The 17,210-nt window shown below is 40.3% G+C and overlaps 1 protein-coding gene across 1 annotated transcript in view; it reads left to right on the forward strand.

Moving 5' to 3' along the window:
- Positions 1 to 561: 561 nt before the first annotated feature.
- Positions 562 to 17,210, forward strand: part of MAPK6 (mitogen-activated protein kinase 6) — a 35,938-nt gene continuing 19,289 nt past the window's right edge. The window contains 2 exon segments of the mRNA XM_027840841.1: positions 562 to 701; positions 14,163 to 15,350. Coding sequence (XP_027696642.1) covers positions 14,796 to 15,350 — 555 coding nt within the window. The 5' untranslated portion in view covers positions 562 to 701; positions 14,163 to 14,795.

The raw sequence follows: 17,210 nt of genomic DNA on the forward strand, positions 1-17,210 counted from the left end.
TTACAAGCCTTGTCAGATAGATGAGTCTTTCCCATGCCTACTTCGGGTCCTTCTGTCTCTACCTAAATTGATTGGTTCAAAAATTTCAGATTTCACAGACCTGGATCAGGGCCCCTTGGACTGAAGTCCACAGTTGTATGCAGAATAGTAACGCTTTTTTTTTTTTTTACTCCTCGACGTGTTTTTGCCAGAGCATGGGAGCCCCGGGAGCCAGGACGGCACAAGGGGTTCTGCAGCATCCTCTTTACTCGCCGTCTACCCGGCCTCTCCCGGTACAGCTAGAGCACCACGAGGCGCACGATCCCTCAGCCTTTCCTGCCCTCACCCATCGCCGCGCGAAGGCCTCAGTCCCCGGCGTTTGAAATTCCTGCGCGTGTCGGTGGCAAGCAGCCAAGGGGAAAAAAGGAAGCAGGCCCGGGATTGGGGTGTGTGTGGGGCGGGGGCCCGGGGCTGGGAACCCGGCTAGGGAGCCTGTGACGTAGCCGTAGGAGGCGTGGCCCGCAGAGGCCCCTCCCCTGCACATCTCCTCCCCCCTCCCCCTCCCTCCCTCGCCCTCTCTCTCGGGTCGGGGTTACATGGCGGCGACTGCGGCAAAGCGAGAGCCTTGGAGACGCCGCTGCCGCCAACACCGCCGGAGACCGGAGCCGACCTCAGGGGCTGTCCGCGGGCCCTGCACTGCCTCGATGAGTCGGAGAAGTCCCGTGAGTGTGTTCGGTGTGCCGGTGGGGGCTGAGGGCCGCTGGGGGGGTGGAAACGGGCGGCCGGCGGCGGCGGCGGCGGCGGGGGCGGGGGGGGACGAGACACCGAGTCCGGGAGGGCCCGGCGGTGGCGGCCGCGGGGCCGGCTCGGCTCGGCTCCCTCTTCTCTCTTTCCCCCCTCCTCCTCCTTCTCCATTGTGTGTGACCCTCCCTCCGGCGGCGGCGGCGGTGGCGGCCGCTTAACAAAGGCGCTTTTGTTTTGTCTCCTTCCCGCCGCCCCTCCTCCAGCTCTCTCCCATGCCCAGCCTGGCCTCTCTAGCCGGGCCACGTCCTTTCCTCCCCCGAGCCGGACCGGCGTGGACCGGCCTGGGCCCGGGGGGGGTGCATCCGCGTGCGGCTGCCGGGCTTCGCCCCCCCCCTCCAGCGGGGCTAGGGAAGCGGATACCGCGGCGTGGGGCGCGCCGCCCGTCCCTCCCACCGCCCGAGGGGGAGGCGGGATTGGGGGGAGGCCGCTGCCGGCTTGGGGCAGGGGGGCGTGGTACGCTCCTTGTCCCCTTTCTCCTGGTCTGGGGGGGGGCAGGGTGTCCTGACTCCTCCTTGGTGGCCTCGTAGCGGGGGTACCTTAGCTTGGGGAGGCCCCTCCTCTACCCCAAGGACTTGTACCTCCGTCCCAGGGACCTACATTCTCCCACTGTCCCGGGAACTTATGGTCCTTCCCCCCCCCAGCCCCCACTGCTCCCAGGACCTAGAGCCCCACCCCCGACCTGGGAAGTTATGATCTCCCCCTGCTGCAGGTACTCTAAGCCACCTAATGCTTCAGGATTAGGTTCCCCCCACCCCACCGCAGATTTACTGTCTTCCACTGCCCCGGGGACTTGTGCTCCTACCCAGGGACTTAGAGCCCCCCAGACCTGGGAACTACTTATGGTCCTCCCTTGCCCCAGGGACTCTGAACCCCCCCCCCCCCACCCGCCTCGACCCAAGAATTTATGGTCCTTCTCCTGAGCTGGGCACTTAGAGTCCACCCTACCGCCCTGGGGACTCAGATCCCCCTCCACTGCCCAGGGGACTCAGCGCCGCCCCCACCCTCTTCTTTCTCCCAAGGCCTCAGCTTTTCCATCACTTTTCCTTTTCTAGGAGAGGTGGGCGTTCGATCTCTTACCCCTTGTTCCTTAAGGGCAGAGATTTGAATAGCTTGGGGCTTGTAGGTGGGCCCCTGGAGGAGGGGGAAATCCCAGGAGCGGTTTGTGGTGCCGGGTGAAAGAGAGTGACGGGGACTCTCATGCCTTCCTGGCATTTTGCTGGTCGAAATAGTTTCCCGGATCTCCTCTTCCTCCCTCCCTCCGGCTTCCCCCCAGTGACTCTGCCTCAGCTGACTTCTGAGGCTAAGGCACCCGAGGACTTAACTTGATAAATTACGTATCAGTTGCACATTAGGAATTGTTTAAAATCCTCCCCAGTTACTAATCTAGGCTGACCTGGGGTGCAGAAAAGGCGATTTTGTATTTGTTGGCCAATTTCCTTGTGTATTTCAAAGTCATTTTTTTTTCCTTAGCTGTGTAGGGTGGTAGCTTGTAAAGAGACCAGAATTTGTAAAAATTAGGTCTGTCAGTTCTGTGAAATTCACTCTAGAGTTAGTGTGTCCTCACCTTCTTAATTTTGAACCCTCTGACCCATGACTTCCCTGAGATGCATTGAAAAGTCATGGAGTTTTTACTTCATTTAATTCCAATTGGTTAGGATTGTTTAGTCTGTAAAAAAGAAAAGAAATGATTTTTTTTTTTTACTTTTGTCCACCCTTTGGAAAGATTCAATGAGGGGAACAGTGAACTCTATTTAGGAACACGGTAATGGTAGATGAACTGATATGGCTCTTAGAGTATTGTGTAACTGCTAAAAATGATTCTATTTTAAAAGTTCATTTTCAGCTTTGGTGTGATCTGTTAGGAGAGAAGTTTCTTTGGAGGGGAAAGTTAATGGGGAATGGAGTAGCATCAGACATTTGGACTAGATTGCAGTATCAAACAATTTATCAAATTGTTTGGCTGGTCTTTCTGTCCTGTTTATTTTGAACAAATTCTGAATTGCTTCATCTTGTTTTTTAGTTTATTAATCACAAGTGTAATTTTCACAACGGGATTCTTTGAAAGAATTTTCTGACTAGACGAATCAAGGATCTAGAGCAGAGCACTTGAAGGAAACTTCTTACACTTGCTCGTGCTTTCTTTCCCTCTTCAATCTGAAAAAAAAAAAAAACCCAAAAAACATACATACTTATTTGTTTAGTAAGAGGTTGTAAAAAACTTTTAGATCAGAATATACAGTACTATAATATTTCTTGTTTTATTTTTCTGAATGCACTTTTTTCATGGGCTGGTCTTAAAATAAGCTAGAAAATATGCCAGATTTGAGAATGATAGGTTTTGTCCTCTTTATATTACTGTAAAGAAAAACTTTAGAAAATGGAAATTTTTTTTTAAAAAAAGCTTTAAATAATACTCTTTGTTGATTTCAGAAGTTTAACACAAAGACTAGAATTCGTATTTCAGTTTCAATTGAACGTCCATTTATTAATCGTCAACTATATGCAGAACTCTGTCGTGGGAAAGATAATAGATAATAAAGATGTAATGAGAAATATCATTTCTTTCCGTTCTTGGAGCTTATCAGTCTACCCCTTTCTTCAAAACTGAAATAGATTGACTTCTTTCTTTCATCATTAAACTCCTGCAAATAAATAAATAAATAGAACTGTACTCTCTCCTCCTCTCCCAAAACCTCCAAACAATCCAATCAAACCACCAAGAGATAATTTTCTTTTGGAGTAGAAGAAATAATTGATTTTTATTTTATAAATTTAACAGGTTCTGGATCCTGTCAGTCTTAAAAAGTTTTGTATTGTTTTTACATATGCACTAATTCTGAGAATTTTCATAGGCTGATAAAGTAGCATTTGCTGACTCAGTTAATGTACATTTTTTTTTTTATTATGAGGGGTTTAGAAGAACAGCAAGTTTTATGAGTTCCATGATGACTCATCCTGACTACTGACTGCAACGTGGCTCTTTTTTTCTTTTCCTCCCCTTTCCAAGCATACTGTATTTTATTTAGTTGGGCTAAAATTGTTCAGGATGCATATTATTTCAGGTGATGTTGTCTTTTCTAAAGAGAGAAAGTTAATATTTTGTCTGTGGAGTGATCTTGTATTTTTGGTAGGTTTTTGAATCTTTGTTATCTTCAAATAAGTCAGTGTATTTTTGTTTCTAAGTACTAGATGCTCAGATGTGGAATTTTGACATACTTTCTAAAAGAGATTTTTTTTTTTAAAGGTTTCCTGGTGAGGTTAATTGGTTCAGTCAGTAGTATTTTGAGATATTTGTTAGTTTATTTATGTAAGGTATGTAGTATTTCTATCATGTACTGATGGAAACTGATTTTACTAATATTTTAACTGTTTATATGTCTTTTATAATAACATTTGCCTAGAAATAAATGAGATAACCATTTTAAAGGTGCCAACAACTAATCAAAAATATAGGTGTAAACATTTGGTTTTCAGTTTAATGAAAGTATATTAGAACAATGCTAAATACAATAATTTGACAGATATTTGTAGGCTTTTTATTTTCTTATATAATGAATAGTATTTTAAATAGATCAGCATGATAGCCACTCATTACTTTTTCATCTGTCGGAATTTCATGATAGGCTGTTGAGCACACTGTTCCAAAATTAGGGCTTAGATTGGAGTAAGGTAATAAGATGCGGCTTTGACTGACTTGAAAACCTACAGTGTTTAGCAATTTGGCAATAGGATTTAAGGCAGATTTTTTTTGTCTCCTTTCCCCTTTGTTTTATATATTAAAGAGTTTTAAAAATGGATTTATTGTTATTAGTTGTGGGTATTAAAATATTGTAATAGGAATTAAATTTCTGGACTTCTTTGGTTCTGATTTTTTTGAATGACTTGGCAGATGGACTTTTAAGAACTTTAATTAAATTTTTATGTTTAAAATCTGTATTTCACACATAGGCTTTTTGCTATTGCAGTTTTTGTAGCACCAGTGTTAAGCTTAAATACTTAAAGTGGATTTACAATATTTCTTTGTTATAGGTGAGTACAATATAGGACTAATCAACATATACAAAATTGATTAGGTCTTCAGGTTTTTTTAATATCATAATAAATGTTGTTTTTAGAAAGATCTTAGCACCTTTAATTCTTTGACAATCAGCTGTTTGTTAGTATTGTTCAACTAGTTTCCTTGAAAGGTGAGTGAGCGGCTTCTGCTATAACAGTGTTACAAGTTCTCTGTCGCAATCTTCTTGTGATGCTGTCTTGCTAAAGCTAACAGGAAAACCCGGAAGTGAGGTTCTACAGCTGTTTTATTACTCTGAACTCTGTAAAGAACTTAGAATATTATTACTTAGTTAATGATACTTTCAAGGGGAACTTCTTATAGGACTGACTAGTTCTTTTTTATACAACTGGAGGCAATACTAGTGGTTGGGTAGACGGCTAATAACCCACCTCCATCCATTCCAGAAGCAGCTAGGTGGCACAGTGGATAGAATGCCAGGCCTGGAGTCAAGAAGCCTCCTCTTCCTGACTTCAAATCTGGCCTCAGACACTTAACTAGCTCTGTGACTCTGGGCAAGTCACTTAACCCTATTTACCTCAGTTCCTCATCTGTAAAATGAGCTGGAGAATGAAATGTCAAACCACTCCAGGATCTTTGGCAGGAAAACCCTAAATGGGGTCACAAAGAGTCAGGACTGAAACAACTGAGCAACAACAATCTCTTATAGGGATACACTTCTAAAATTGTTATAACTCAGCTGAATTTTCAAAATTTTGCATTTTACTCTACCCTCTTCAGCTCTCATAGACATGCTGGGCCATGATTTTCCTCAGGTTGTTCCCTCTGCCTGGAGTGTTCTTTTCATTTTTTTTTTTTTTGACTGAACTTGTGTTTTCATACATACCAAAACCTTTGTAACTAATATGTATGGTCAAGCAAAACAAATTCATACAATGGCCATGTCCAAAAATATATATATCTTATTCTGCATTTTGAATCCATCACCTCTTTCAGAGGTGAATATCATGCTTCATCATTGGGTCTCCGGAATAATGTTGATTGTTGTGTCAATCACAGTTTTTAAATCTTTAGAAGTTATTCTTTAGAATGTTTTTATTTTATGTATTGTTTTCCTGGTTCTGCTCACTTCATTCGGCATCAGTTCATACAAGTCTTCCCAGGTTTCTCTGAAACCCTCCCTTATAATATTTCACTATATATATCTATATGTATATCTCATTATTTATTCATCTATTCTCCAATGATGGGTATTCCCTTAGTTTCCAGTTCTTTGCTATAACAAAAAGAGATGCTACAAATATTTGTGTGGATATGGATCCTTTTCATATTTTGTTGATCTCTTTGGGGCATAAGCCCATAAATGGTATCACTAAGTCAAAAAGGGTTTGCACAGATAAGTAATTTTTTACTCATAGTTCCAAATTGCTTTGCAGAAAGGCTAGATAAATTCACAACTCCATCAGTAGTACTGTTGAAAAGATCATCCACCTCATTTAAAATATACTATACAATTTACTCCTACTTCCTAGGAAATCTCCTTGAGTGTGTAGGATTTGAAGGTGATATTGTACCTGTTTTTGATTTTCAGGAGACCTTAATACTCATGGAGCTTTATCTAGCCAAAATTCATTAGTTCATTAATAACATAGAACATATATTAGATAAATATTCATTATGGAGTGTAATAGAGGTAATTTTGTTTTAAACAGAACTTCCTTTAGAAAACTTCCATAAGAAATCAGACAAACTTTATTTTAACATTATGCTGCCTCTGAAGAATGAATTTCTTCACAAACCACTAAAACTGCCCTAGGTTTTACAATCCCTTTTCTTCTTTGAAAAGGAGGGGACCTCTGGTGCTTGGAGGTCACCAGTTTTAAGTCAGTGTCATAGTTTAATAGTATGTACAGTGTAATAGTATGTATTAATAACTATATAAAACACTGTCCAAATCACTAAGAGAAATAAAGCAACCTTTAAGTTTCGTCACATAACCAACAAATTGGTAAAGATAGCAAAAGATAAGAATGTTGGAGAGGTTATGGAAAAATGGGTGAAGTTACTGGTGAAGTTGTGAATTGGTCCCAATCATTCTGGAAAACAATTTGGAATTATGAAAATAGTAAAATGTCCAATATCTTTTGATCCAGAGTTTCCACTGTTAGGCTTGTACTCCAAAGAGGTCTTCCTTTCAAAGGATTCAGGGGTGGACATTGACACAAAAGCCCTCCTGATTCTTTCATGACTTTTTTGGACAAAAGATCATAGCCTGTATTCTGTGCCTGGAATGCCCCTTCTCCTTCCTCCCTTTCATATTTAGACAGCCTACCCATCCCTTTAATACCCAGAAGCCTTCCTTGTTCTTTTGTCCCCTCCTTCACTTGGAAGAGATTATAAGATCATAAATCTAGAGCTGGAAGACACTGTAGAAATAATTAGACCAACCTCCTCACTTCTGTATGAGGAAACTGATGCTAAGACAGAGGTAAGGTGATTTGTTCAAAGTCATGCAGCAGAATTAAGATTCAAACTCAAGTCCTTTGTTTATGAATCAGGTAGTCCATAATGCTTGATCTCATAGCACTTCGCTTTATTTATAAAGGAGTGGGTAGTCCCTACTATTTTGCGTCTTTGACTATGTATTGCCACATCTAAATTGGTGAATTTGAATTTCATTTCTTTAAATGGTATAATTCTTTGGGTAGGCTATCAAGTAGCAAAATGGGGAGAAAGTATGTGGATATAATCCCCAACACTTTTGTGGATTATTTAAAAATAACACACCTTTTGAAGACTATGATTATTGGAATATCTTTTCTTTTTCTCCCATGTGTGTAAAGCCTTACTGCTATTAATAGTGAAATTATGATATTGTTGAATTAAGCTTTTTTTCTCCTAATTTTATGTAACTAAAAATGAGCATTTAGTAACCTAGAAAGGGGAGGGGGAACATGAACTGGTTGATTAGTATTGTTAGCTTTGTGCAGTTGTTTTTGGCGGTTATTCCATCTTGCTTCTATTTTTTTTTTTTTTTTGCATGTTTTCCCTTTACGTATATTTTATTATGGATTTAGCAAGGCCAGATATGCTGGGAAGAAGAAGCTCTCGGGAAGTCTGTGCTGTTCTCAAATTTGGAGCTAGTGAATGACCTTGCTGTGTTAGGACCTGTTGGGTGAGAGTCCAGAGATACTGTTGTGTACAGACTTGCTCAGCATGACTTTGCTGTCCCTCTCACCTTGTGTAGCTCAGCAAACTAATGTAGTTATGTAAGCTTTGATGTTTAAGCTTGAAAGTTATGAAGGTTGCACAAGCTGTTAACACTCTGTTGGCATAGGCTGTTGGTAGCAGTGGTCAGTAATAGAAAGATCCTGTTGGTAGCTCTGTAATTTTTAAGCTTGTAATCTTGATTTTGAGCTTATTGACATGACCTTTTAGAATGTTGTGTTATATAAAACTTCCTTAATATCACTCTTTCATTCCTAACTGAGGCTTTTTGCATGGATCCCAGGACCAAGTTGTAGTAAGGCTAGTGTATCTGATTGTTCATCACACTGGATGTGACCAGCTGCACTCATTCAAGGCAAAGCCAAGTTACTCTTTGGTCTTAAAACTTTCTGAAGTGAAGTTTGTCTGGAGTGCTAGGGAAAGCATAGAGCAATGGAGTGATACATAATTGCCTTAAGAAATTTTATTGATATATTTTGTTTTTGCATCATTTATATTTTACAATTTATTCTTCCCCTCTCCTCTTTCCAGAGTGTCTATAACAAAGAATAAAAAATAGAGGAAAAAAGAAGGAATTCAGCAAAACGAACCAACACATGGAAAAAGTATGACATGGGTTGTTACTTCTAGTCCCCAAGTACTCCAAAGAAGTAGGGAGATGGCTTCTTATAACTTCTGTGGGTCTAAGTTTGGCCAATAGAATTTCCCAGAATTATGTTGATTTGTTGTTGCTCTTTCTGTTTACATTATTGTCATTATGTGTGATGTTTTCCTGATTCTGCCTACTTCACTTTGCATCATTTTTTATCATATTACATGTTTCTTACAGCAGCAATATTCTGTTTCGTTCATGTATTACAACTTTGCTTAGCTTTTCCCCAGTTAATAATTCTGTACTTTGTTCTCAGCTATTTGCTGCTATGTAAAACTCTAATATAAATATTTGTTGTATGTGGGGCTTTAAAAAAAAAATCATTGACCTCTTTGGAGTATAAGCCTAACAGTGGAAACTCTGGATCAAAAGATATTGGACATTTTAGTATTTTCATAATTCCAGATTGTTTTCCAGAGTTATGATAGGACCAATTCACAACTTTACCAGTAACTTCACCCATCTTTCCATAACCCCTCCAACATTGATTATTGCTGTCTTTTGCTATCTTTACCAATTTGTTGGGTATGCAGGGAAACTTAAAGGTTGCTTTATTTCTCTTAGTGATTTGGACAGTGTTTCATATGGTTATTAATAATTTATGATTTTTTTTTTTTGGCTTGGCAATGGGGTTAAGTACTTGCCCAGGGTCACACTGCTGTCAGGTCCTCCTGACTCCAGGGCCAGTGCTCTATCCACTGTGACACCTAGCTGCCCCATAATTTGTGATTTTTAAAAGAACTATTTGTTCATAACCTATGACCATGATTGGGGAATGGCTTCTTGTCTTATATTTCTGTTAGTTGCCAGTAGTTGTTTTATTGTTTTCCATCCAGTGATGGATGAAGAGCATGGTTAAAGTATCAGCAGCTTGAGGGCAGGTTCTGTGTCTTTTCTGATAATTCCTCTTCTGTCCTCACGTAGGATGTTCTATTATTCACAAATGTTACCTAATCTCAAATAGCAGGGCTACCATTAGAAAGAGAGGAAGGTTAACATTTAGAAAATGGGAGTAGGGTAGGATATGGTAGAAATGAGTAAGTAAATGGTTTGGAGGGCAGAGATGAGGAAGTTAAGAATGTGAAGCCATGAGAGAGAGACTAGAAATAAAGCAGTGAGAAAAACTCTAAAATGAATTGAATTAAGTATGAATGGGAAAAGGAAGAATCAATTTGTAGACTAACTATACTCGTAGACATTCCCAGATATTCAGTAGAGATTGGGAAAAGAAACTGCTGTATGTCCTTTATTTTCCTGTCCCTTGGATCCATTGTCTCTTTAAGGTTAGGTGAGGCATGCTTAGAAATGAGGGATTAGTTGCGGAGCACACGGAATGGGGTGATTAAGAAAAAAGTAACATTTCTGACTGTGTGCTCTCAGATGGTATCCAGTCATTTGTCAACTCTTGTGCTGATTCTCCCCACAGTATCGTTCATCAGTCTCCTTCTCTCTACTCCCACCACAACCACTCTAGTTTAAGCCCTCATTACATCTGGCCTGGATTATTTTAATAGCCTGCTAACTGTGCTCCCTGCCTCTGTTCTTTCCCCCTTTCCATCTGTCTTCCATATAGCTGCCATTGATAATTTTAAAGCACAGGTCTGACCATGTCTCTCCCCTGCTCAAGAAGTTTCAGTGATACCTGGTTACCTCTAGGATCAATCCGTCAGTCAAGCGTGTATTAAGCACCTACTGGATTCTAGGCATTGAGGACATACATACTACATACACACATATATACATACATATATGCAAGACAGTCTCTGCCATCAGGGAACTTAGAGTAAAAAGCAAAGTCCTCTGTTTATCTCCATCCTACCTTTCTAAAATCATTGCACATTATTTTCTTTGGTGCTTTTTGGGTCCTACATACATCATTCCTTCTCTCTTCTCCCTGCCTTTGTACAGACAGTCATGCTTGGAATATACTCCTTCTCCCTTCTGTCTGTAGACTCCCTAGCCTCCTTCTAGGCTTAGCTCAAGTGCCATCTTTAAACAAGGCATATCCCAATCTCCACTTTACTTCTCTCTAATTCTTCCCACCCCTATTCCTTGCCAGTGCACCCCAAGGCTCTGTCCTGAGAACTCTTCTTTTTTCCCTTTATACTTTTTCACTTGATGATATCATCAGCTCCCATGGAGTTCAGTTATTATATCATTGCAGCTGACTCCCATATGTATTTATCCAACCATAATCTCTCTCCTGAGCTCTTGTCATACATCATCATCACCTGTCCTTTTAGTAGGCATTCCAAACACATATCCACGACAGAACTCATGTATTCACATAAAACCACTTCTCTTACAAAGCACGGGATTGCCTTCTTCCAGTTAGCTACATTTGCAGCCTTGGTGTCATCTTTGATCTCTCACCCCACGTATACAATCAGTTGTCAGATCTTGTTTGTATCTCTGCAGCATCTCTCACAGATGTCCCACCATCCTGGTTCAGGCCTTCATTACTTTTCACCTGGACTATTGCAAAAACTTCCTAATTCAATTTCTCTGATTTAGGCCTCTCCACTACTCTAATCCATCTTCCGTATTGCCACCAAAGTGTAGGTCTGGCCATGTTACATCTACTACTCAATAAATTCCACTGACTATTATTACCTCTAGGATCAAATAGAAGGTTTTGCTATAACTTGGCTTTTCCCTCATTCTTCCCGTCTTCTCCCTCTTAAGGTATTGGCACTCTGACCAACTAGTTTCCTACTTGATATTCCTCATACACAGGGCCTTTGCATTGACTGTGCTCTCCCTCCAGGGTTGTTGTGGTCTCCTTTGTGTGTCTTGTGTATGTATACCTATACATCTGTACCAGTGTATCTTCCTCCCTGTTAGAATTTAAGCTCTGTCTTTTTATCCTTAGGGCTTAGTGCTCAATGCCTGGTAAATAGTAGGTTCTGAATAAATACTTATTGTTTGATCTGTATTTTGTATTTACTTATCTTTGTGTTCGCTTACCCTTTCCTTCCCCTTCTTCCCTTGCAAACTTCTTAATAGGAGGGACTTTTTTCTTTTCATCCCCATGGCCTAGCCCAGTGTATGGCAAAGAGTAGCTGCTTAATGAATGTTGAATGAATGAATGAATGAATTCTGTAGTATATAGCTGCCATTATCATTATTTTAAAATTTTAACAAACACCCTCTTGTTCAACATCAAGGTTATCTAGTTAATCCAAGGTTCTTAAGCGTACATTCAAGGTGGATATGGATACAGAATAACTGGGTACTTAGTAATAAATAGCAGGCTCACCAACATATTTTTATCTATTGTGGATGACAAATTCCACCGAGCATTTACAAAAGCATTTAGACAATAAATAGTATTCCAGCAGGGATTGGAGTGGAGGGGATTTAGAAAAAATAAGCATTATCTCTAAGACTGAGAGGCAGTTTCTAGTGTAGTGGAAAGAGCAGAATAATGGATTTAAGAATGTGGAGAGACCTAGATGCAAATCCTGCCTCTGATACACACTAGTGGTGACTATGAGCAAATCACTTAACCTCTCTCAGTGTCAATTTTCTCATCTTATAAGTAGAGATAATGGTACCTGTCTCGCAGGGTTGTTTTGAGGGTCAAATGAGATAATGCACCTCACTTAAATTACTGTATAAATGGCAGTTGTTGTTAAAGATGATGTTGCTGAACACTACTTGGGCACCACCTAGTGGGCTCACATGCTCTTGAGTCTCCCCACTAAGGTTCTTGAATTTGGTGATTGTTGATTCTTTCTGAGACTTAGAATTTTAGTTCATCAGTAGCTCTAGGGCACTGCACAATAGACACTTACTGCTTTCTAACCAACATTTAAAACCAGAGCGTAGGCATGGTCAAGCATCTAGGCTTTTGTAACCTTGCTTTGGTAGAAAGCTCCTGCTATGGGGACTGATCAGTTTCAATCAGAATTTTCTATGTGGGTCAGAGGCATGAATAAGTGTCTCCCTGAACTATGATAGCTCTAGGTGCTCAGGGGGTTGAGGTGAGGTGCTGTGGCAAGTAAACAGGTGCCCAATATCCAGGATATATACAGTTATAATCTAGCCTTTATGTTCAGATGTGATGGGCTCTTGTTGATTCCACCAGTCCCTATCAGTGCTCATCATGGGAACAGAAGTTTGCTGGATTTATTTGCCCCTTTGTGGTCCTTGTATATTTGGTAACTGGATGGCCAGGTTGGGTCTTGGGTTGCTGTGGAGGAGGACTGGGGATATAGAGGGAGGAGGACAACCATCTTTCTTTCTGAGTGAGGTCAGATGACAAGTATCAATACTTGAATCAATGGAGAGGAGATGGGAGGGAATTCTACGAAAGTAAACAGTTTGCCATCTAAGACTCTCACTGGGATCATGTTAATTGAAGCTATACTTTTCTTGACTAAAAGTCTGAGATAAGTGACTTCCCTGGTTAAGGGGGGGTGGGGAGGAGATGGACCTAGTTCCTTTGGAATAAGCAAATTGGGTTATCTTTTTTTTTCATTTCTGCCCTAGCCACATCAGTTGCATAGATTGTAGGGCCTTTACTAGGGCCCCCAGTTAGAACTGAGGTAGAGCACTTTGCTTGGGGGCATGGAAGGAGAGGAAGAGAAGGAGGTCTGGGTGATGGTAGGAAAAGCAGCCAATGTCAGATCTAGAGAAGCAGACTGAATCAAGCCAACTCAGTTCCTGTAATTACCTCTTTCTAGTCTAGCTCCTATCTTCAAATCTTTCTAGGCAACCCCAAAAATATCATTGTAGTCTTTGGTGGTATACATGTAAGGGGCAGGGATGGGGAATCAAACATTCATTTCTATGCAGAGAATTATAAAGTGTGTGGAGTTAGGGGAGAGTAACAGTTGATTTCAAGCTGATTTTTGCTTTTCCTCACCTCTTCTGGTACATACAAATGAGTGAGGGAGTTGTGGGCCTTGCCATGCTAAGTTCTTAGCTTTAGACACAGATGATTGTATGATAGGGGAATCATGGAGATGGCTGATGTGAGAGTAGTTGACCTGTAAAGTAATGGGTTCTGCTTAGGACCTCTGACTGAAGCTAAGCCATCACCGCATTCTCCTGATGGTGTCATTTGCTTTAGATGAGTTTATCAACCTAGGAGGAAGCTTCATTCCTTGGGCCTGTATAGTCTTTGTGAAGGCTAAAAGTGAAATGTCATAAAGACAAAGGTGATATGGTGGGCTGTGTGTTTGTTTCTTAGTCTTAGTCTGGTAGACAGGATCAAAAGTACTCTCCCCCATAGTGAGACTGCCAGAAACAGCATTAGAGATATATCCACTACATTATGCTGTGACATTATTGGGTAGACAAACTTCTGTGAGCACCTTATTATTTGAAACAACCTTTAATAGAGAAAATTTTTTTCAGTTTTAAGTGTATAAATCAGCAGTTTTGATATGAATATTCTGTGACTGCAGTAGAAGGGAAACAATATAGCTTGCAGTATAATTTTACTGATTTCTTTCTTCTTTTTCCTTTCTTTTTCAGGTTGTCACAGAGTAAGATGGATGGTAGCTTTGATTGTGATTGTGGTGAGCTGGAGCCACCTGATCACTAACAAAAGACATCTTCTATAAACCAACAGCTGCCAGAGCTTCCTAGTCAAATAAACAGTAAACAAAGGAGGAAAAGAAACAAAACTAACATAGTGCTTACTGGCACCCTAGAAATGATGCTGCTCAGGACCAGTCCAACACTGAATGTATCTGCACTGTGAGGAGAATGTTCAGAGAAGCCTATTGTGTGCATATTTATTCACTTTTTTGTTAAATGTTAACTCGTTTAGCACAGTAAAGCTGAGTGCATAGTATGTCATTTCATTCCGTTTGAGTTTCTTGAGTGTTTTCTTTAAATGTCTGCAGAGTTGCTGCCCCTATCTTGAGCTATGGATACTGCAATCTTTCTAATTCTCAGTATGAGTTAGAGCTTAAAAGCTGTAAATTTAAAGGGAACTCACCAGGCCTGGTTGGCACATGCGATGAGTATCAAGAAACCATCTTGCAGTGGAAGCAGAATTATTTTTCTCCCTTTTTGAAAGATCTTTCTTTTTGATGCCAGTTTCCTTCCGTGTTTACACAAGTTCATCAGTTTGAAAGGAAAAATAATATTAAGTGTTTCAAAATGGCAGAAAAGTTTGAAAGTCTCATGAACATTCATGGTTTTGATCTGGGCTCTCGGTATATGGACTTAAAACCGCTGGGTTGTGGTGGCAATGGCTTAGTTTTTTCTGCTGTCGATAATGACTGTGACAAAAGAGTGGCTGTCAAGAAAATTGTTCTTACAGATCCCCAGAGTGTTAAACATGCTTTACGCGAAATCAAAATTATTAGAAGACTCGACCATGATAACATTGTGAAAGTATTTGAAATTCTTGGTCCCAGTGGAAGCCAGTTAACAGATGATGTGGGCTCTCTGACAGAACTGAACAGTGTTTACATTGTTCAGGAGTACATGGAGACAGACTTGGCTAATCTGCTAGAGCAGGGCCCTTTACTGGAGGAGCATGCCAGGCTTTTCATGTATCAGCTGCTACGTGGGCTCAAGTATATTCATTCTGCAAATGTACTGCACAGAGATCTCAAACCAGCTAATCTCTTCATTAATACCGAAGACTTGGTGCTGAAGATAGGTGACTTTGGTCTTGCCCGGATCATGGATCCCCATTACTCCCATAAGGTATGTAAAAGAAATGCTTGTAGGGGTGCGCGCATGTGTGTGTGTGTGTATGTGTGTGGGGGGGGGGGTTTAATCTTTCCAAGGATTCTTTTGGATCTGAGGAGAGAACCTTTGTGCTCTCTCTGTGCTTTCTCTTTTCTAACAAACTTAAAACAACTTCTGTAGATTTTTTTTTTAAATTCATGATGTAGCCCTGTTGGGTAGGTAGGTGAGAAGGCATCTTAATTTTTTGGGTAGGGAAATGGAAATGAAGGCTATCTACATTGAAAACTGCATTGTGAGTTTTACAGACTCAAGGCAACTTTTGATTTCATCTCAAGCGTAATTAGGTAGCTTATCTTGACCTTTTGCTTCCCTTTATAGATACTAGCATTTTGGTCATTTTATTCATTGCTTTAATAGCTTCACTGAAGGATAAAAAGAGGAAATTAAACAAAATAAGAATTCCTGCTATCTGTCCATTACTTTATTAATTTTGTTGTGGTGAAGAAGGTTGTAAAAATAAGATTTGGGCCCTTATATTTGTGTATGATATCCCTATCCCTCGTTACTTTGACTTGGACTGCAGGATACATCTTTGCTGAAATGCTGACTGGGAAGACCCTCTTAGCAGGTTTGAATTTCTTTCTATATACACATATGCACACATAAAATATAGAAATTAATCACATGCAGAAGTAATTTTTCATTTATTGAAAACAGTTGAGGATAATTGAGAATGAATAGTGTCAATCAAATTCTATGTAAATGACACTAAACTAAATCTGTTTAGTTACCAGTTCTGTTCCATTGAATGGAACAAAGAGGAAAAGGGACTTCAGATGTAATACAGAAGCATTCTTTTTACTCTTCTGTGATTTCATTGCTGTAGAGAACTCCTAGTAAGGAACTCCCTTTACCAACACAGATCAACACCTGCTAGTCCTTTTAAACATTTTTTTTTCTCAATTGCATGTAAAAACAATTTTTAACATTCAGTTTTTAAACTTTTGAGTTCCAAAGTATCTCCCTTCCCTTCCCCTTCCTTGAGAAGGCAAGCAATTTGTTATAGATTATACATGTACAATCATGCAAAACACATTTCCTTATTAGCCATGTATAACTGCTAGTCTTAAAAAGTTGCTTGGGGCACTGAGAGATTGATTTGTTTAGAGTCATACAGCCAGTGTTCATCAATGACAGAACTTCAATCCAGTTCTTCTAGATATGGAGGCTTTCTCTCTGTCAACATTGCCTCTCAATATAAAATTATAAGATTTAGAAAAATCTCAAGCAACATCAAGTCCAGTACTCTCTATTTAAAGCATGTGAATAACTAAATGATATTCTAGGAAATATAGTTGTGTATCCTTGAAGGTCTTCAACCCTAGAGACGTCCCAGAATCTCATAGTAACTTATTTTTCCCCAGTGTTTATTATCCTGGTGATCAGTAAGTTCTTCCTTTTTGTCCAACTGAAGGTTTTTTTTTTTGTTTTGTTTTGTTTTTTGCTTTTTGGTGAGGCGATAGGGGTTAAGTGACTTGTCCAGGGTCACACAGCTAGTAAGTGTTAAGTGTCTGAGGCTGAATTTGAACTCAGGTCCTTCTGACTCCAAGGCTGGAGTTCTATTCACTGTGCCACCTAGCTGCCCCTGATGTATTTTCTTTAATGCCAGTTTCTTCATGTCTGTAGAAGCATAAACAAGCATTCAGCATCCCCCTTGTTAAAAGATTGATCGTCACCTTTTTGTAGGACCTATTTTTAACTGTTTGGGTCTTGGATTTGAGTCATTTATGTTAAATGGGCAAAAAAAAATTCAATAGTAGGGGATATTACTATTTCAGCAAGTTACTAATTCATATATTTGGTTTGATAAGTGTG

The sequence above is a fragment of the Vombatus ursinus genome, unplaced genomic scaffold, assembly GCF_900497805.2.
Source record: "Vombatus ursinus unplaced genomic scaffold, bare-nosed wombat genome assembly UNPS02014848.1, whole genome shotgun sequence".
Classification (NCBI taxonomy): Eukaryota; Metazoa; Chordata; class Mammalia; order Diprotodontia; family Vombatidae; genus Vombatus; species Vombatus ursinus.